The 15,186-nt window shown below is 52.7% G+C and overlaps 1 protein-coding gene across 8 annotated transcripts in view; it reads left to right on the top strand.

Moving 5' to 3' along the window:
• The window catches only part of LOC139230396 (cell adhesion molecule CEACAM1-like), a 75,217-nt gene that overhangs the window by 41,240 nt on the left and 18,791 nt on the right, over positions 1–15,186 (top strand). For 7 of the 8 annotated variants that reach the window (XM_070862238.1, XM_070862230.1, XM_070862232.1 and 4 more), the window contains 2 exons: positions 964–1,233; positions 4,113–4,199. In XM_070862238.1, coding sequence (XP_070718339.1) covers positions 964–1,233; positions 4,113–4,199 — 357 coding nt within the window. The remainder of the gene's footprint in view (positions 1–963; positions 1,234–4,112; positions 4,200–15,186) is intronic. The other variant, XM_070862237.1, reaches the window with a different exon arrangement.

Raw genomic sequence — 15,186 nt, 5'->3', positions numbered from 1 at the left:
GGCATGCACTTGGACTGGGGTAAGGCACTTTGGCTGGGGGAGGCATGCACTTGGACTGGGGTAAGGCACTTTTGCTGGCCCTTGCTGTCTTCTAGGGAGCTCTGTCCTCTGTTGCTTCAGGAAATCAAAGTGGATCATGTTACAATTTGCAAAGTCAGTGAGACCTTGGGATGGGCGGATCCAGTGACACATTGCTGTGAAACTTCAGCGTGTGGCTATACTTCAAGGGGACCAATCAGAAATAAGGGGTCGAGCCTGTTGGCCATTTTTGCAGTACAAATAAGCACGTCCATTTATAATATATTGAGCTGTTTCAGACAACAGTTGATCAGACTTGTCGAACTGCATAGTACATCAAATAACATACCTGGACCAGTTGTACAGAAATCGGACTCGGGCACTTACACTTGCACTGTGGCAAACCCAGTCAGTCGAACCAACACCTACCAGCTGACCATCACGGATAAGTCTGTCAGGGTTACATAGAATGATATAGTCCGCAGCACAGAAACAGGCAACAAAACATTCAGCCCATGAACTGTTTTGGACAAGATTCTACTGCTGGTAAAACCTACTGAACCCATTGTGGATTAATGTCTTGCCGTCCCCAAGCACTGTGAAACGAAGAAACATAGGAACAGGAGGAGATAATTCAGCCCCTCCTTAAAGAAGAGCAGACGAGTTCTTCCCGTGTCATGGCCAATATTTATACCTCAATATTTACCCCTCAACAAACTCATAAACCAGATTTTCTGGTCATTATCTCATTGCTGCTTGTGGGAGCTTGCTGTGCGTAAATTGACGTCTGCGTTTCCTACATTACAACAGAGACGACATTTCAAAAGTGCTTCCTTGGCTGTAAATTGCTTTAACATGTATTAAGGTCATGAAAGGCGCTATATAAATGCAAATTGGTGCGTTCTTTCATTAATTGAAAACCCCTCTGTTTGTGTCTTTCTCCAGATCCTCTCTCCAAACCCGCGATCTCCTGTAACTTCAGCCTTGAGAACCACACAGTTGCGCTGAGCTGTGAGGTGCAGAGAGGGAGAGCCAGTTCCATTCTGTGGACCAGAGGAGGGGTCGTGCTCCCAGCCGACCAACGCTATTGGCTGTCGGACGGCAACACCACTTTAATCATTAGGAATGCACAGAAATCGGACTCTGGCACTTACACCTGCACTGTGACAAACCCAGTCAGTCAAACCAACAACACCTACCATCTGACCATCATGGGTAAGTCTGTCAGGGTTACATAGAATTACATTGAGACTACAGCACAGAAACAGGCCACTCGGCCCAACCGGTCTCTGCCGGTGTTTATGCTCCACACGAGCTTCCTCCCTCCCTACTTCATCTATCAGCATATCTTTCCAATCATTTATCCCTCCTGTGGTTATCTATCTTCCCCTTAAAGGCATCAATACTATTTGCCTCAACCACTCCTTGAGGTAGCGAGGGTTCATATTCAAATCATTCTCTGGATAAAGAAGTTGCTCCTGAATTCCTGAGTAGATTTATTAATGATAATCTTATAGCTTTGGTCGCACTGCAAGGGGAAATATCTTCACTACATCGACCCTATCAAGCCCTTTCATAATCTTAAACACCATTATCAGGTCATATCTCAGCTTTCTCTTTTCTAGAAAAAAGAGCCCCAGCCTATTTAATGTTTTCTGATAGTTATAACCTCTCAGGTTATAAGAGAGGTTATAACTATCATTCTTGTAAATCTTCTTTGCACCTTCTCCAATGCTTCTATGTCCTTTTTGTAATAACCCCACAACCCCTCCTCGAGATATGTGCGCTCCTCTAATTCTGCCTTCTTGAGCATCCCTGATTATAATCGCTCAACCATTGGTGGCTGTGCCTTCTGTTGCCTAGACTCCAAGTTCTGGAATTCCCTGCCAAAACCTCTCCGTCTCTCTACCTCTCTTTCCTCCTTTCAGAATTTCCCTCAAACATACCTCTTCGACCAAGTTTTTGGTCATCTGCCCTAATTTCTTCTTATGTGGCTCAGTGGCCAATTATTTACATAGAAATTTACAGCGCAGAAGGAGGCCATTTCGGCCCATCGTGTCCGCGTCGGCTGACAAAGAGCCACACGGCCCTCGGCCAGCAACCCTGAAGGTTACATATAAACCTATGAACAATGGCGGAAAGGGAAAGAGCACCCAGCCCAACCAGTCCGCCCCACACAACTGCGTCATCCCTTACACTGAAACAATCTACGTCCCACCCCAACTGGAGCCATGTGGTCTCCAAGGCGAGGCAAAAACCAGATTAAAAACCCAGGCCAATTGGAGAAAAAAAAATCTGGGAAAATTCCTCTCCAACCAATCCAGGTGATCGAATCTAGTCCAGGAGATCACCCTGGCCGCATTCAATTCCCTGCAGTACTTACCATCATAACTGTCCTAGCCAACAAAAGGTTATCCAGTCTAATCCCAATTACCAACTCTAGATCCGTAACCCAGCAGGTTACGGCACTTTAAGTGCTCATCCAACCATCTCTTAAAATGTGGTGAGGGTTTCTGGATCCACCACCCTTTCAGGCAATGAGTTTCAGATCCCCACAACCCTCTGCGTGAAGAAGCCCCCCCTCAAATCCCCTCTGAACCTTCTGCCAACCACCTTAAAACTGTGCCCCCTCGTAATTGACCCCTCCACCAATGGAAATATGCCCTTGCTATCCACAATATCCAGACCCCTCAATATTTTGTACACCTCAATGAGGTCTCCTCTCAACCTCCTCTGTTCCAATGAGAACAAACCTAGCCTGTCCAATCTGTCCTCATAGCTAAAATTCTCCATTCTAGGCAGCAGCCTAGTAAATCTCCTCTGCACCCTCTCCAGTGCAATCACGTCCTTCCTATAATACGGCAACCAGAACAGCACGCAGTACTCCAGCTGTGCCCTAACCAAAGTATCGTACAATTTAAGCATAACCTCCCTGCTCTTGTATTCTATACCTCTGCCATTAAAGGCAAGCATTCCGTATGCCTTCTTAACCATCTTATCCACCTGGCCTGCGACTTTCAGGGATTTGTGGACAAGCACTCCAAGGTCCCTTTGATCACCTATACTATTAAGTGGCCTACCGCTTAAAGTGCATACCCTTTCCTTATTAGCCCTCCCAAAGTGCATTACCTCACACTTCTCCGAATTAAATTCCATTTGCCACTGCCCTGCCCAGTAGATTGATATCCTCCTGCAGTCCATGACTTTCTTTTTATCTTGTAACATTCCTGTGAAGTGCCTTGGAACATTTTACTATGTTAAAGGTACTATATAAATACAAGTTGTTTTCATTGTTGTATCCTTTTAAGTGGTGAGTAATCCCTCTAAGTAGCGCTTGAAATCAACATTGTGTTTTTACTCCCAAACAGCTGATTGCTGTTATGAGAGGGCGTTAGTTGAAGTGCTTGCCACCAAAATGCAATCCAGCTTTTTTAATGAGTGCTATCAGGCACTTTAAGTGGCAATCGGCTATTCAACAAGCCCCCGAGTGGCTTTTCCTTGTGCTGCCTTCAACTCCTTTATCAAGATGGCGTATTGCGCTAAACGTGGGCTAAACCAGCATTTCAGCTTAAGACCCCATCTTGGTCACCTCTTTATTGCCTAAAATACTCGGCAAAAATCACCCCCAGCATCTCCAGTGCAGCCCTGCCTCAGTACTGCACTGTCGGAGTGTCAGTCTAAATGTTGTGCTGAAGTTCCTGGAGTGGGACTTGAACCCACAACCTTCTGACTCGGAGGTGAGAGCGCTACCCACTGAGCCGCGGCTGACACCGAAATGTAGTTGCAGCTCCTGCAGGAGGATACAGGAGACCTCTCTGTTTTAAATATCAATGGGATCAGCGGATATGGGGATGGTGCAGGCAAATGGAGTTGTGGTAGAAGATCAGCCATGATCTCATTGAATGACGGAGCAGGCGCGAGGGGCTGAATGGCCTACTACTCCTTCTATTTCTTATGTTCTTATGTTCCCCTGCTCTTTTTGGAAATAGTGCTATGAGATGTTTTATGTACACCATATTCATTTGAATTAAAAATAATAAGAAGTGTTCCTTTTTAACAAGGGTTAATCGAACACAAATTATTTCACTTTTTAGGTCATGAATCCAGTTCCAGAGCTCATCTTGGGCTAATTCCATTTGTTCTCTTACTGTGTGTGACAGTGATCGCTATTCTCGTGTGTGGTGAGTGCTCGGTGCTCTGGTTAAACTCTGTCCTTGTATGTGGTGAGTGCTCGGTGCTCCGGTTAAACTCTGACCTTATGTGTGATGAGTATTGGTCAATTTGCGCACAGCAAGGTCCCACAAACAACAAACTGGTTTAGGTGTTGGTTGAGGGCTAAATATTGGCCAGGACACCGGGTCAATGCCCCTGCTCTTTGAAATAGTGCTGTGGAATCTTTTATGTCCACCTGAGAGGGGAGAAAGGGCCTCGGTTTAACGTCTCATCCGAAAGAGAACATCGTAAGTCAGAGATACAGCATTAGTTCTCAGACTCATCCTTTCCCTGTCTCCCCCAGTTTGCTCACCTCTATTGCTTAAGAACCCTGCTCCTAACAGTGGCCACATTGTGTCTCAATCTATAAGTTCAAGCTACGAGTGTACAGCTACCTGTGCAGAGTGCATTGCCCTTCCCGTAACCCCACTTATTTGGTGTTTTTATCTGTGCTCTGGGGCTATTCGCATATTCACAGGATGCATTTCAGCAACTCGCTCAGGCTGCTTTGACAAACCCATGACCTCTGCCATCTAGGAGGACAAAGGCATCAGGTGCCTCGGAACACCATCACCTGCAAGTTCTCCTCCAAGTCACACACCATCCTGACTTGGAAATATATCGCCGTTCCTTCATCATCGCTGGGTCATAATCCTGGAACTCCCTCCCTAACAGCACTGTGGGACCACCTTCACCACACGGACTGCAGCCATGGCAAGCTGCCAGACACTAGCACCCAGCAGTGAAACTCCCCCCCGAGACACCAAGTCCATGGAAGAGGAGGGAGCAGAAGCAGAAGGAAAACAGGAATGGCAGCTCGTCAAGAAGAAGAAGGCTACCAAGTCAAAGGAAAAGGGGCCTCCTGCAGAAACGAGAGGCAAAAGACGGCTAGAGTCCACGACGGACAGCAGTGGCTGCAGCTCATCCAATGATGAAGGACGAGGCAAAAACCCTCACTACCACCAGCAGAAGAAGAGGCAACATGCCAATGCGACCAGCGCAGTCCAGCTCCGGGACCCCGGGAGCAGTGATGTCACCAATGCACCCCGGCTCCGGATCTCTGGGAGTGACGAAGTGACAGATGCACCCCAACTCCAGAACGCTGTGAGCGATGACACCACAGGGGATGCACACAAGGAACAACCAACACCAGGCGAGGGCAGCCCAGTTGACATGGAGGACCTCCCGTCCACACTGCTGGCGTCCCCTGGTCGAACCATCCCCAAGGCAGAGGACAACCCATATCTCAGCCAAGGTGCAGTAGAAAAGTTTAAAGTAAACCTATGTATACGGGAACAGGCCACAGGGCCAAAGGACTGCGTGATCTATATGTAATTTTTGGACTGTAACCATCAATTTAAAAATGGGTTTGAAGATTGCATCCATTAACATGCGTAGCATTAAGTCAACTACGCGATGTGTTTCCACCTTGCGGTACCTTGCCAAGGTCAAGGCAGACCTGCTATGAGGGTGGATTCACTCTGGAGCATCCATGATGCTGAGAATGATGTAAATAGCACGTTTAGTGAGTTGGCCATACCGCAGGTGAAGGGTCCACAGCCAGCTAGGGAATGGAAGACCAGCAGGAAGAGCAGTGCAAGGAAGGTAGTGCAGCGGTCCCCTGCGGTAATCCCCCTGCAAAACAGATACACCGTTTTGAGTACTGTTGAGGAGGATGACTCATCAGGGGAGGGCAGCAGCAGCCAAGTTCATGGTACCGGGGCTGGCTCTGCTGCACAGGAGGGCAGGAAAAAGAGTGGGAGAGCGATAGTGATAGGAGATTCGATTGTAAGGGGAATAGATAGGCGTTTCTATGGCCGCAACCGAGACTCCAGGATGGTATGTTGCCTCCCTGGTGCAAGGGTCAAGGATGTCTCGGAGCGGGTGCAGGACATTCCGAAAAGGGAGGGTGAACAGCCAGTTGTTGTGGTGCACATTGGTACCAACGATATAGGTAAAAAAAGGGATGAGATCCTACGAGATGAATTTAAGGAGCTAGGAGCTAAATTAAAACGTAGGACCTCAAAAGTTGTAATCTCAGGATTGCTACCAGTGCCACGTGCTAGTCAGAGTAGGAATCGCAGTATAGCTCAGATGAATACGTGGCTTGAGCAGTGGTGCAGCAGGGAGAGATTCAAATTCCTGGGGCATTGGAACCGGTTCTGGAGGAGGTGGGACCAGTACAAACCGGACGGTCTGCACATAGGCAGGACCGGAACCAATGTCCTAGGGGGAGTGTTTGCTAGTATTGTTGGGGAGGAGTTAAACTAATGTGGCAGGGGGATGGGAACCAATGCAAGTAGACAGAGGGAAACAAAATGGAGACAAAAGCATAAGACAGAAAGGAGATGAGTAAAAGTGGAGGGCAGAGAAACCCAAGGCAAAAAACAAAAAGGGCCACTGAATGTAAAGGGGCTACAGGAGGGGTCAAACCTAAAAATCATGGATTAAAAACTAGTAGTAAAACACTCCACCTAAACGCATGCAGCATTCAATATAAAGTAAATGAGTTGACGGCACAAATCATTACAAATGGGTATGATTTGGTGGCCATTACAGAAACGTGGTTGCAGGGTGGCCAAGACTGGTATTAAAACATGCAGGGGTATCTGACGATTCGGAAAGATAGACAAGAAGGGAAAGGAGGTGGGGTAGCTCTGTTAATAAAGAATGATATCAGGGCAGTTGTGAGAGACGATATTGGCTCCAATGAACAAAATGTTGAATCATTGTGGGTGGAGATTAGAGATAGTTAGGGGAAAAAGTTACTGGTGGGCGTAGTTTATAGGCCCCCAAATAATAACTTCACGGTGGGGTGGGCAATAATCAAGGAAATAATGGAGGCATGTGAAAAAGGAACGGCAGTAATCATGGGGGATTTTAACCAACATATCGATTGGTCAAACCAAATCGCACGGGGTAGCCTGGAGGAGGAATTCATAGAATGCATACGGGATTGTTTCTTAGAACAGTATGTTACAGAACCGACAAGGGAGCAAGTTATCTTAGATCTAGTCCTGTGTAATGAGACAGGAATAATAAACAATCTCCTAATAAAAGATCCTCTTGGAATGAGTGATCACAGTATGGTTGAATTTGTAATACAGATTGAGGGTGAGGAAGTAGTGTCTCAAACGAGCATACTATGCTTAAACAAAGGGGACTACAGTGGGATGAATGCAGAATTGGCTAAAGTAGACTGGAAACATAGACTAAACGGTGGCACAATTGAGGAACAGTGGAGGACTTTTAAGGAGCTCTTTCATAGTGCTCAACAAAAATATATTCCAATGAAAAAGAAGGGCGGTAAGAGAAGGGATAACCAGCCGTGGATAACCAGGGAAATTAAGGTCAGTATCAAATTAAAAACCAATGCGTTTAAGGTGGCCAAGGTTAGTGGGAAAATAGAAGATTGGGAAAATTATAAACGACAGCAAAGAATGACTAAGAAAGCAATAAAGAAAGGAAAGATAGATTACGAAGCTAAACTTGCGCAAAACATAAAAACGGATAGTAAAAGCTTTTACAGATATATAAAACGGACAAGAATGACAAAAGGAAATGTTGATCCCTTAGAAGATGAGAAGGGGGATTTAATTATGGGAAATGTGGAAATGGCTGAGACCTTAAACAATTATTTTGCTTCGGTCTTCACAGTGGAAGACACAAAAACCGTGCCAGAAATTGCTGGTCACATGAATGTGGGAAGGGAGGACCTGAAGACAATCACTATCACTAGGGGGACAGGCTATTGGGACTCAAGGCAGACAAGTCCCCTGGTCCTGATGAAATGCATCCCAGGGTATTAAAAGAGATGGCGGAAGTTAGAGTAGATGTATTCGTTATAATCTACCAAAATTCTCTGGACTCTGGATTGGAAAGCAGCTCATGTAATGCCTCTGGTTAAAAAGGGTGGCAGACAAAAGGCAGGTAACTATAGGACGGTTAGTTTAACATCTGTAGTGGGGAAAATGCTTGAAACTATCATTAAGGAAGAAATAGCGGGAAATCTAGATAGGAATAGTGCAATCAAGTAGATGCAGCATGGATTCATGAAGGGGAAATCATGTTTAACTAATTTACTGGAATTCTTTGAGGATATAACGAGCATGGTGGATAGAGGTGTACCGATGGATGTGGTGTATTTAGATTTTCAAAAGGCATTCGATAAGGTGCCACGCAAAAGGTTACTGCAGAAGATAAAGGTACGCGGAGTCAGTGGAAATGTATTAGCACGGATAGAGAATTGGCTGGCTAACAGAAAGCAGAGAGTCGGGATAAATGGGTCCTTTTCAGGTTGGAAATCGGTGGTTATTGGTGTGCCACAGGGATCGGTGCTGGGACCACAACTGTTTACAATATATATAGATGACCTGGAAGAGGGGACAGAGTGTAGTGTAACAAAATTTGCAGATGACACAAAGATTAGTGGGAAAGCGGGTTGTGTAGAGGACACAGAGAGGCTGCAAAGAGATTTAGATAGGTTAAGCGAATGGGCTAAGGTTTAGCCGATGGAATACAATGTCGGAAAGTGTGAGGTCATCCACCTTAGGGAAAAAAACAAAAAAAGGGAATACTATTTGAATGGGGATAAATTACAACATGCTGCGGTGCAAAGGGACCTGGGGTTCCTTGTGCATGAAACTTTTTTAGAGTCTACCTGCAAAAACATAAAACATTAAATCGTGCCACCCGACATTTACAAGGCCCTTTTTTTCCTTTTTTTTTGAGTTTTTCTTTTTTTGTTTGGGCACTAAAATCACAATTTTCCAGTGCCCCCTATAAAAGGGAAGGGGACACTAAAAGCATCGGCATTTAAAACAAATTAAACTTTAAAACGTAAAATCAAATTAAAATTTGGTTGCCGGGCGTGATGATGCACTCCAGTCCCTCCGGTGCCCACCTCTCGCGGAAGGCCGCGAGCGTACCGGTGAACACCGCGTGCTCCATCTCCAAGGACACCCTGGACCGGATGTAAGAGCGGAAGAGAGGCAGGCAGTCAGGTTGAACGACCCCCTCGACCGCCCGCTGCCTGGACCGGCTGATGGCACCCTTGGCCGTGCCCAGGAGCAGTCCTACGAGGAGGCCTTCGGACCTACCCGCTCCCCTTCGCACAGGGTGCCCAAAGATCAGGAGAGTGGGACTGAAGTTCAGCCAGAATTTCAGGAGCAGCCCCTTCAAATAATAAAACAGGGGCTGCAACCTTGTACATTCCATAAAAACATGGAACACGGACTCTTCCAGACCGCAGAAATTGCAGGCGGCCTGGGAGTCCGTGAACCGGCTTAAAAATTTGTTGCACGGCACTGCTCTGTGCACCACCCTCCAGGCCAAGTCCCCGATGAATAGTGGGAGGACCCCTGCGTAGAGTGCCCTCCATCGGGGACCGCCGCCTCCTCCGGACGGCAAGATGGTACGCCATGGCGTGTCCGGATGGCCGGCGAGGATGGCAAAGTTGAGAGTGTGCAGGAGCAGCCCGGACAGGAAACCCCTCCGTGCCTTTCAGTTCCGCGCGGAGGGGTTTCCCCGAGGCGTATCAAGTTGTGAGGCGCCGGCCCCCAAGGGAGGTTCCAGGGTTTGGCGCCGATGAGGAATTCCGTCCGGACGGGGGTCAGTTCGGACGGGATCTCCCCACGTGCTTGAGCCTCCTCGATGCACCTAACGGAGTCAGGGCCCAGAGCTGTTTTTAGCGACTCGATGGCATCGGCCGCGTGGCGGACGTTGGCAGAATTTAGGCGCCGCGCCATCGTGTCTGTCGCCATCCAGCCCGCACCTCCGCCATCGAGCAGGTCCCTGACCCTGGTCACCTCACCAGCCACAGCCCTCTCTTTGAACCGCCACATAAAACGTCGGTCGTGGAGGTACGGATTCCCGAGCAGCGGCTCCTGCAGGACGGCCGCCACTCCAGCCGGTGGAGAGCAGCGCTTGGTGGAGACTTTGTTCCAGACCCTGATGAGTTCCCTGTAAAAGACAGGCAGCTCCCGGAGGGCGGTCCTGGCACCCCCCAAGTTCACAAACAGGAGCTGCGTGTCATAATTGAGGTCGCGCTGCTGGCGGAAGAAATACCTCGCCAGAGCGCACCACCTAGGAGGGGGCTCGACGTAAAGGTATCTCTGCAGGGTCTGAAGACGGAAAGTCGCGAGCTGGGCGCTGATGCACACCAACGACTGACCGCCCTCCTCAAGCGGGAGACTCAAGATCGCAGCAGAGACCCAGTGCTTCCTGTTGTTCCAGAAGAAGTCCACCAGCTTCTTCTGTATCTTGGTGACAAACGCAGGGGGAGGGGTCAAAGTGACCAGCCGGTACCACAACATTGCGGCCACTAGCTGGTTTATGACTAGCGCTCGACCCCTGTAGGACAGCACTCGGAGCAGTCCTGTTCAGCGCCCTAGGCGAGCGGCGACCTTGGCCTCCAGCTCCTGCCAGTTCGCCGGCCAGGCTCCCTCGTCGGGGCTAAGGTAGACTCCCAGATAGAGGAGATGGGTCGTGCTCCAGGCAAAAGGCCTGAGCTCCTCCGACAGGGAGTCCACCCGCCACTGACCCACCAGGAGTCCGGAACATTTCTCCCAGTTGATCCTGGTGGAGGACGCGGCCGAGTAAATCTCCTGGCACTCACGCATCCTCCGCAGGTCAGCGGGATCCTCTACCGCGAGGAGCACGTCATCGGCGTAAGCCGAGAGGACGACCTCCACGCCCGGCCCTTGCAGAGCCAGTCCCGTCAACCTCGTCCGCAGGAGGCGCAGGAAAGGCTCCACGCAAACGGCGTATAACTGGCCGGACATGGGGCATCCCTGGCGCACCCCTCTCCTAAAGCGAAGGGGCGCCGTCAAGGACCCGTTAACCTTAATCAGACACTCCGCGGCGGCGTACAAAAGTCGGATCCGGGCGACGAAATGCGTCCCGAACCCGAAAGCGCGCAGAGTTCCGAGCAGATAGTCGTGATCCACCCTGTCGAACGGCTTCTCTTGGTCGAGGGATAGGAAGGCGACCGACAGACCAGCCTCCTGGGAACAATGGATGAGGTCCCGGACCAGATGGATGTTATCGTGGATTGTCCGGCCCGGGACCGTGTAGGACTGGTCGGGGTGGATCATGTGGTCCAGCACGGCACCAAGGCGAGCAGACATCGCCCTGGCGAAGATTTTGTAGTCCGTGCTGAGGAGGGAGACCGGGCGCCAGTTCTTAAGGAGGCGGAGATCGCCCTTCTTAGGCAGCAGGACGATGACTGCCCTGCACCAAGAGAGGGGCATCTCCCCGGTCGCCAGACTTTCTCCCAGGACCCGCGCATAGTCGCTCCCCAGGACGTCCCAGAACGCCCTGTGGAACTCCACGGTCAGCCCGTCCAGCCCCGGGGATTTTCCCCTCGAGAGCCGGTCGAGGGCACTGGTCAGCTCCGCCAGGCTTAGCGGAGCTTCCAGATTTTCGGCGCCCTCCGGGCTGACCTTCGGCAGGTCCTCCCACAAAACTCTACGCGCTTCCTCGCTGGACGGATCCGGAGAGAACAGAGCCCCGTAATATTCACGGGCCCTGTTGTTGACGCCCTCCGGATCCGAGACGAGAGAGCCGTCGTCGGCCAGCAGCGTCAAGAGCTGCTTACGGACACTCTGCCTTTTTTCCAGCGAGTAGAAGAAGGGGGAGCCGCGGTCCAGATCCCGCAGGAACCGGATCCGCGACCTCACGAACGCGCCTCGGGACCCTTCAGCGCGGCCTTCTTTGCTTCGTACACCGTCCGCAGGGCCGGGTCCTGGACGACTTGACCGAGACGGGCTTCCAGGTCGAGCACCGCTTTTTCTAGGCGCCGACTCTGGCCGCCCGCCTCTTGGTCGACCCCCTCGCGTACTCTTGACAGAAGACGCGGACGTGAGCCTTGCCCACGTCCCACCATAGCCTCAAGGAGGGGAAGCCCCCCTGCTTCCTTCTCCAGTCGGACCAGAATCGACGGAATGAGTCCTGGAACCGCACATCCTCCAGCAGCCGGTTGTTAAAGTGCCAGTACGCGGACCCCGTCCTCGCGCGGAGCGAAGCGAGCTCAGCCCACACCAGGTGCTGGTCCGAACACAGCACCGGCCGCATGGAGGCCGCCGGGACGCAGGAAACGTACGCCCGAGACACGTAAAGGCGGTCGACTCTAGACCATCCTACTCCAGGCCTCACCCAAGTAAAGGCGCTGGAGTCGGGGTGGAGATTTCGCCAGACGTCCACCAAGTCGAAGGACCCGACCAGGTCCCTCAACTTCTCCATCGCCGTCATGCACTGCGGGGCACCGGAGCGGTCCCTCGCCTCGAGGGTGCAGTTAAAATCCCCCCCAAGGACAATGCAGTCGCCGACGTCGACGGAGCCAAGAAGAGCGGACACCTCTTCAAAGAAGCGCGTCTGCTGCGGGCCGGGCTGAGGAGCGTACACGTTCACGAGATGGAGCGGCACGTCCCCCAGGCGAACCGTTACGTGCAGCAAGCGGCCTGGCACGGGCTCCTCGACCCCCAAGATCTCCGGCTGAAAATGCGGGCCCAGCAAGATGGCCACCCCACTAGAAATGGCGGTGAGGTGGCTCATGCGGACCTCTCCTTGCCATTCCAGGAGCCACGTGGCTTCGTCTCCCGGAACGGTGTGGGTTTCTTGCAGGAAGCACACCGCATATTTCCCCTCCCGCAGGAGCGAAAAATTGTCAAATCTACGGCGTGCCCCTCTGCCGCCGTTGATGTTGAGGCTGGCTATGGTTATCTTCATGGCAAAAGCATAGTGCAACCTCTACCTTAACCTATTGTGGGGGAGGGAGCGGAGTCTTTTGTTGAACTCCGCTCCCTCCGCAGCCCAGCGAGGAGTCCCTCGAGCTCGCGCAGCTCAAGGTGCTGCTCCTTTGTCAAGGGCCCGCCCGCGGCCAAGGTTTTAACGGCGGCGCGGACGGACCCCTTGATAAGCTCTGGCTGGGACCATTTTTCCAGGGCCAGTCGGGCTTGGTTGCAGCGACCCCAGCTCTGGGCCAAAAAGTCCCGGAGTTCCTTTGCAGGAATGAGGATGGTCTCGGCGGCGGCCGCGAGCAGATCCACCGCCTCGCTGGCGGTGGTCTCGAGATTTTCTCCCGCGTCCCCCACCGAGTCCCCGTCCTCCTCCGGGAGGTGGCCGCCAGCAACCGGCCCATCGACCGCACAAGGTACGGCAAATGACCCGGCCGCTCCAACCGGCCCTGGCACTGCCCCGATCCCACCCCCAGGATCGTCGGCAGAGGAGGCCCCACTGGGCTCTTTTAAAAATGGTGCTGGGTCGGGAAATGACAGCGGAAGGGGTTCCCCCTCCGCCCCAGGAACTGGGGAACAAGGAGAGACCCGGCCATAGGAAATCCCCAGGCTCTCCAAGTGCTCCAGCTCCACAGCAAGAGGCGAGGGTGGGTGTTCCTCCCCCTCCCCGCTGCCACCCCCCAGCCCAGCATGTACAGTATTATTAAAATTATTAATTTCATTTTCTGCCGGGTCGAGCGACTCCCGGGGGAAGTTGGGTATTGGCTGGGCGGGCTGAGGTTCGGCCTTTTCGGCCTCGCCCGCCTCAGTCCCCGGGACGCCCGGCCCGGCGGCAATGCATTCCTCCGCGAGCCCCACGCCCCCCACGACAGGCAGATCTTCCACGCCATCCCCGGGAGGCAGAGGCTGGGCCGCCTCGACTGTCTCACCCTCCCCGGGGACAGACTCCTCCCGCCTACGGCGCTGCTTGGGGGCGCTGGTGGGGGACGCGGGACACGCGGCGGGCACCGACTCCTCCACGGAGGGATGTTGCTCCCCCTCCGCCTCAACGGAGCGGCGCCTCCTTTTGATGCTGGAGGTGCGCTGAGGCAGCGAGACCTCCATGTCTGCCGAGGCCTCCCGCTCCGCCCCCCCCTTTTCCTTTTCTTGCCCGCGCCCGGGCCCCTCTGCGGTGTTGTTCAAGAGCACGGGCTCAGGGTACCCCGCGCTCGCCGGTGACTGGGTTGGGCTGAGCGCGGTGGTCAAACTTTCCGGCGCACTGAGGGGACCCGCCTCTAGATGTCTCGTCTTCTTCCGCGCCTTCTTTTCGATCGGACGCTCTCCCTCCCCCCCGCCGGAGGCCGTGAAAACAAAGGCCCCCGACGATGCCCGCGCACCTACGGCTCCCGGCACACGGACGCAACTAGGGGGAGGGGTGGCGGCGGCGCCAGCCTTGGCCGCCCTCGGTGGTTTGGCGGCCTTGGAGGCGGGGCAGTTCTTACGAACATGCCCCACCTCCCTACAGGCATGGCACCGCACGCCGTCCGACGTCCAGAAGACGCGGTAGGCAGTCCCCTCGTGCACCACATTGAAATTTCCCTCCGTCGTCTCCTCCCGCGCCAGCCGGACAAAGAGCTGGCAGCGGAAGGAGAACATGTGGCGCAGGCTGTTCTCCCTGAGGCCGAGCGGTATGGGGTTGATCCCCGACCTTACCTCCCCCAGTTGTTGTAGGTGAGGGAGGAGGAGCTCAGCGGGAACAAAGGGCGGGACGTTTGAAACGATGACCCTCTGCGCGGTGGCCTCGAGAGGGTCCACCGGCAGGAACGTCCCGCCCACCGTGAGCCCTTTTTCGAGGGCCAGGGACACCGCCCGCTCCGACCCCAGGAAGAACACGGCCTTTCCAGACATCTTGGAGGCTGCGACAATGGCCGAGGGGCCGACTACCCCAGCCATCGCCCGCACGCACTCCTCGATGGTCATTGTGGGGTGAGTGTAGCTCTTGACCCCGTGTTTTTTTGTAATAAGTCGAAAAGGTGGCAGGGCAGCGGGTGGCGCAGGAGGTGCCGTGGATGTGGACACCGCCTGCGCATATGTCCTTGCTGGCCCTGCCACCGGCGTGGATGGAGTCGCCATCACGGGGTCCCTTTAAGGGCTACACCCACCCCAAAGTCACAGGCCTTAATGGTCTTAATTGGCCTCTTGTCTAAAGACTGAGCAGAGGAGCCCTTAACGAGGCACACCT

The sequence above is a fragment of the Pristiophorus japonicus genome, chromosome 19 (assembly GCF_044704955.1).
Source record: "Pristiophorus japonicus isolate sPriJap1 chromosome 19, sPriJap1.hap1, whole genome shotgun sequence".
In the NCBI taxonomy this organism is placed as follows: domain Eukaryota; kingdom Metazoa; phylum Chordata; class Chondrichthyes; family Pristiophoridae; genus Pristiophorus; species Pristiophorus japonicus.
Note: the sequence above shows the minus strand (reverse complement) of the source record. Positions and strands in the feature narration are given on the sequence as shown.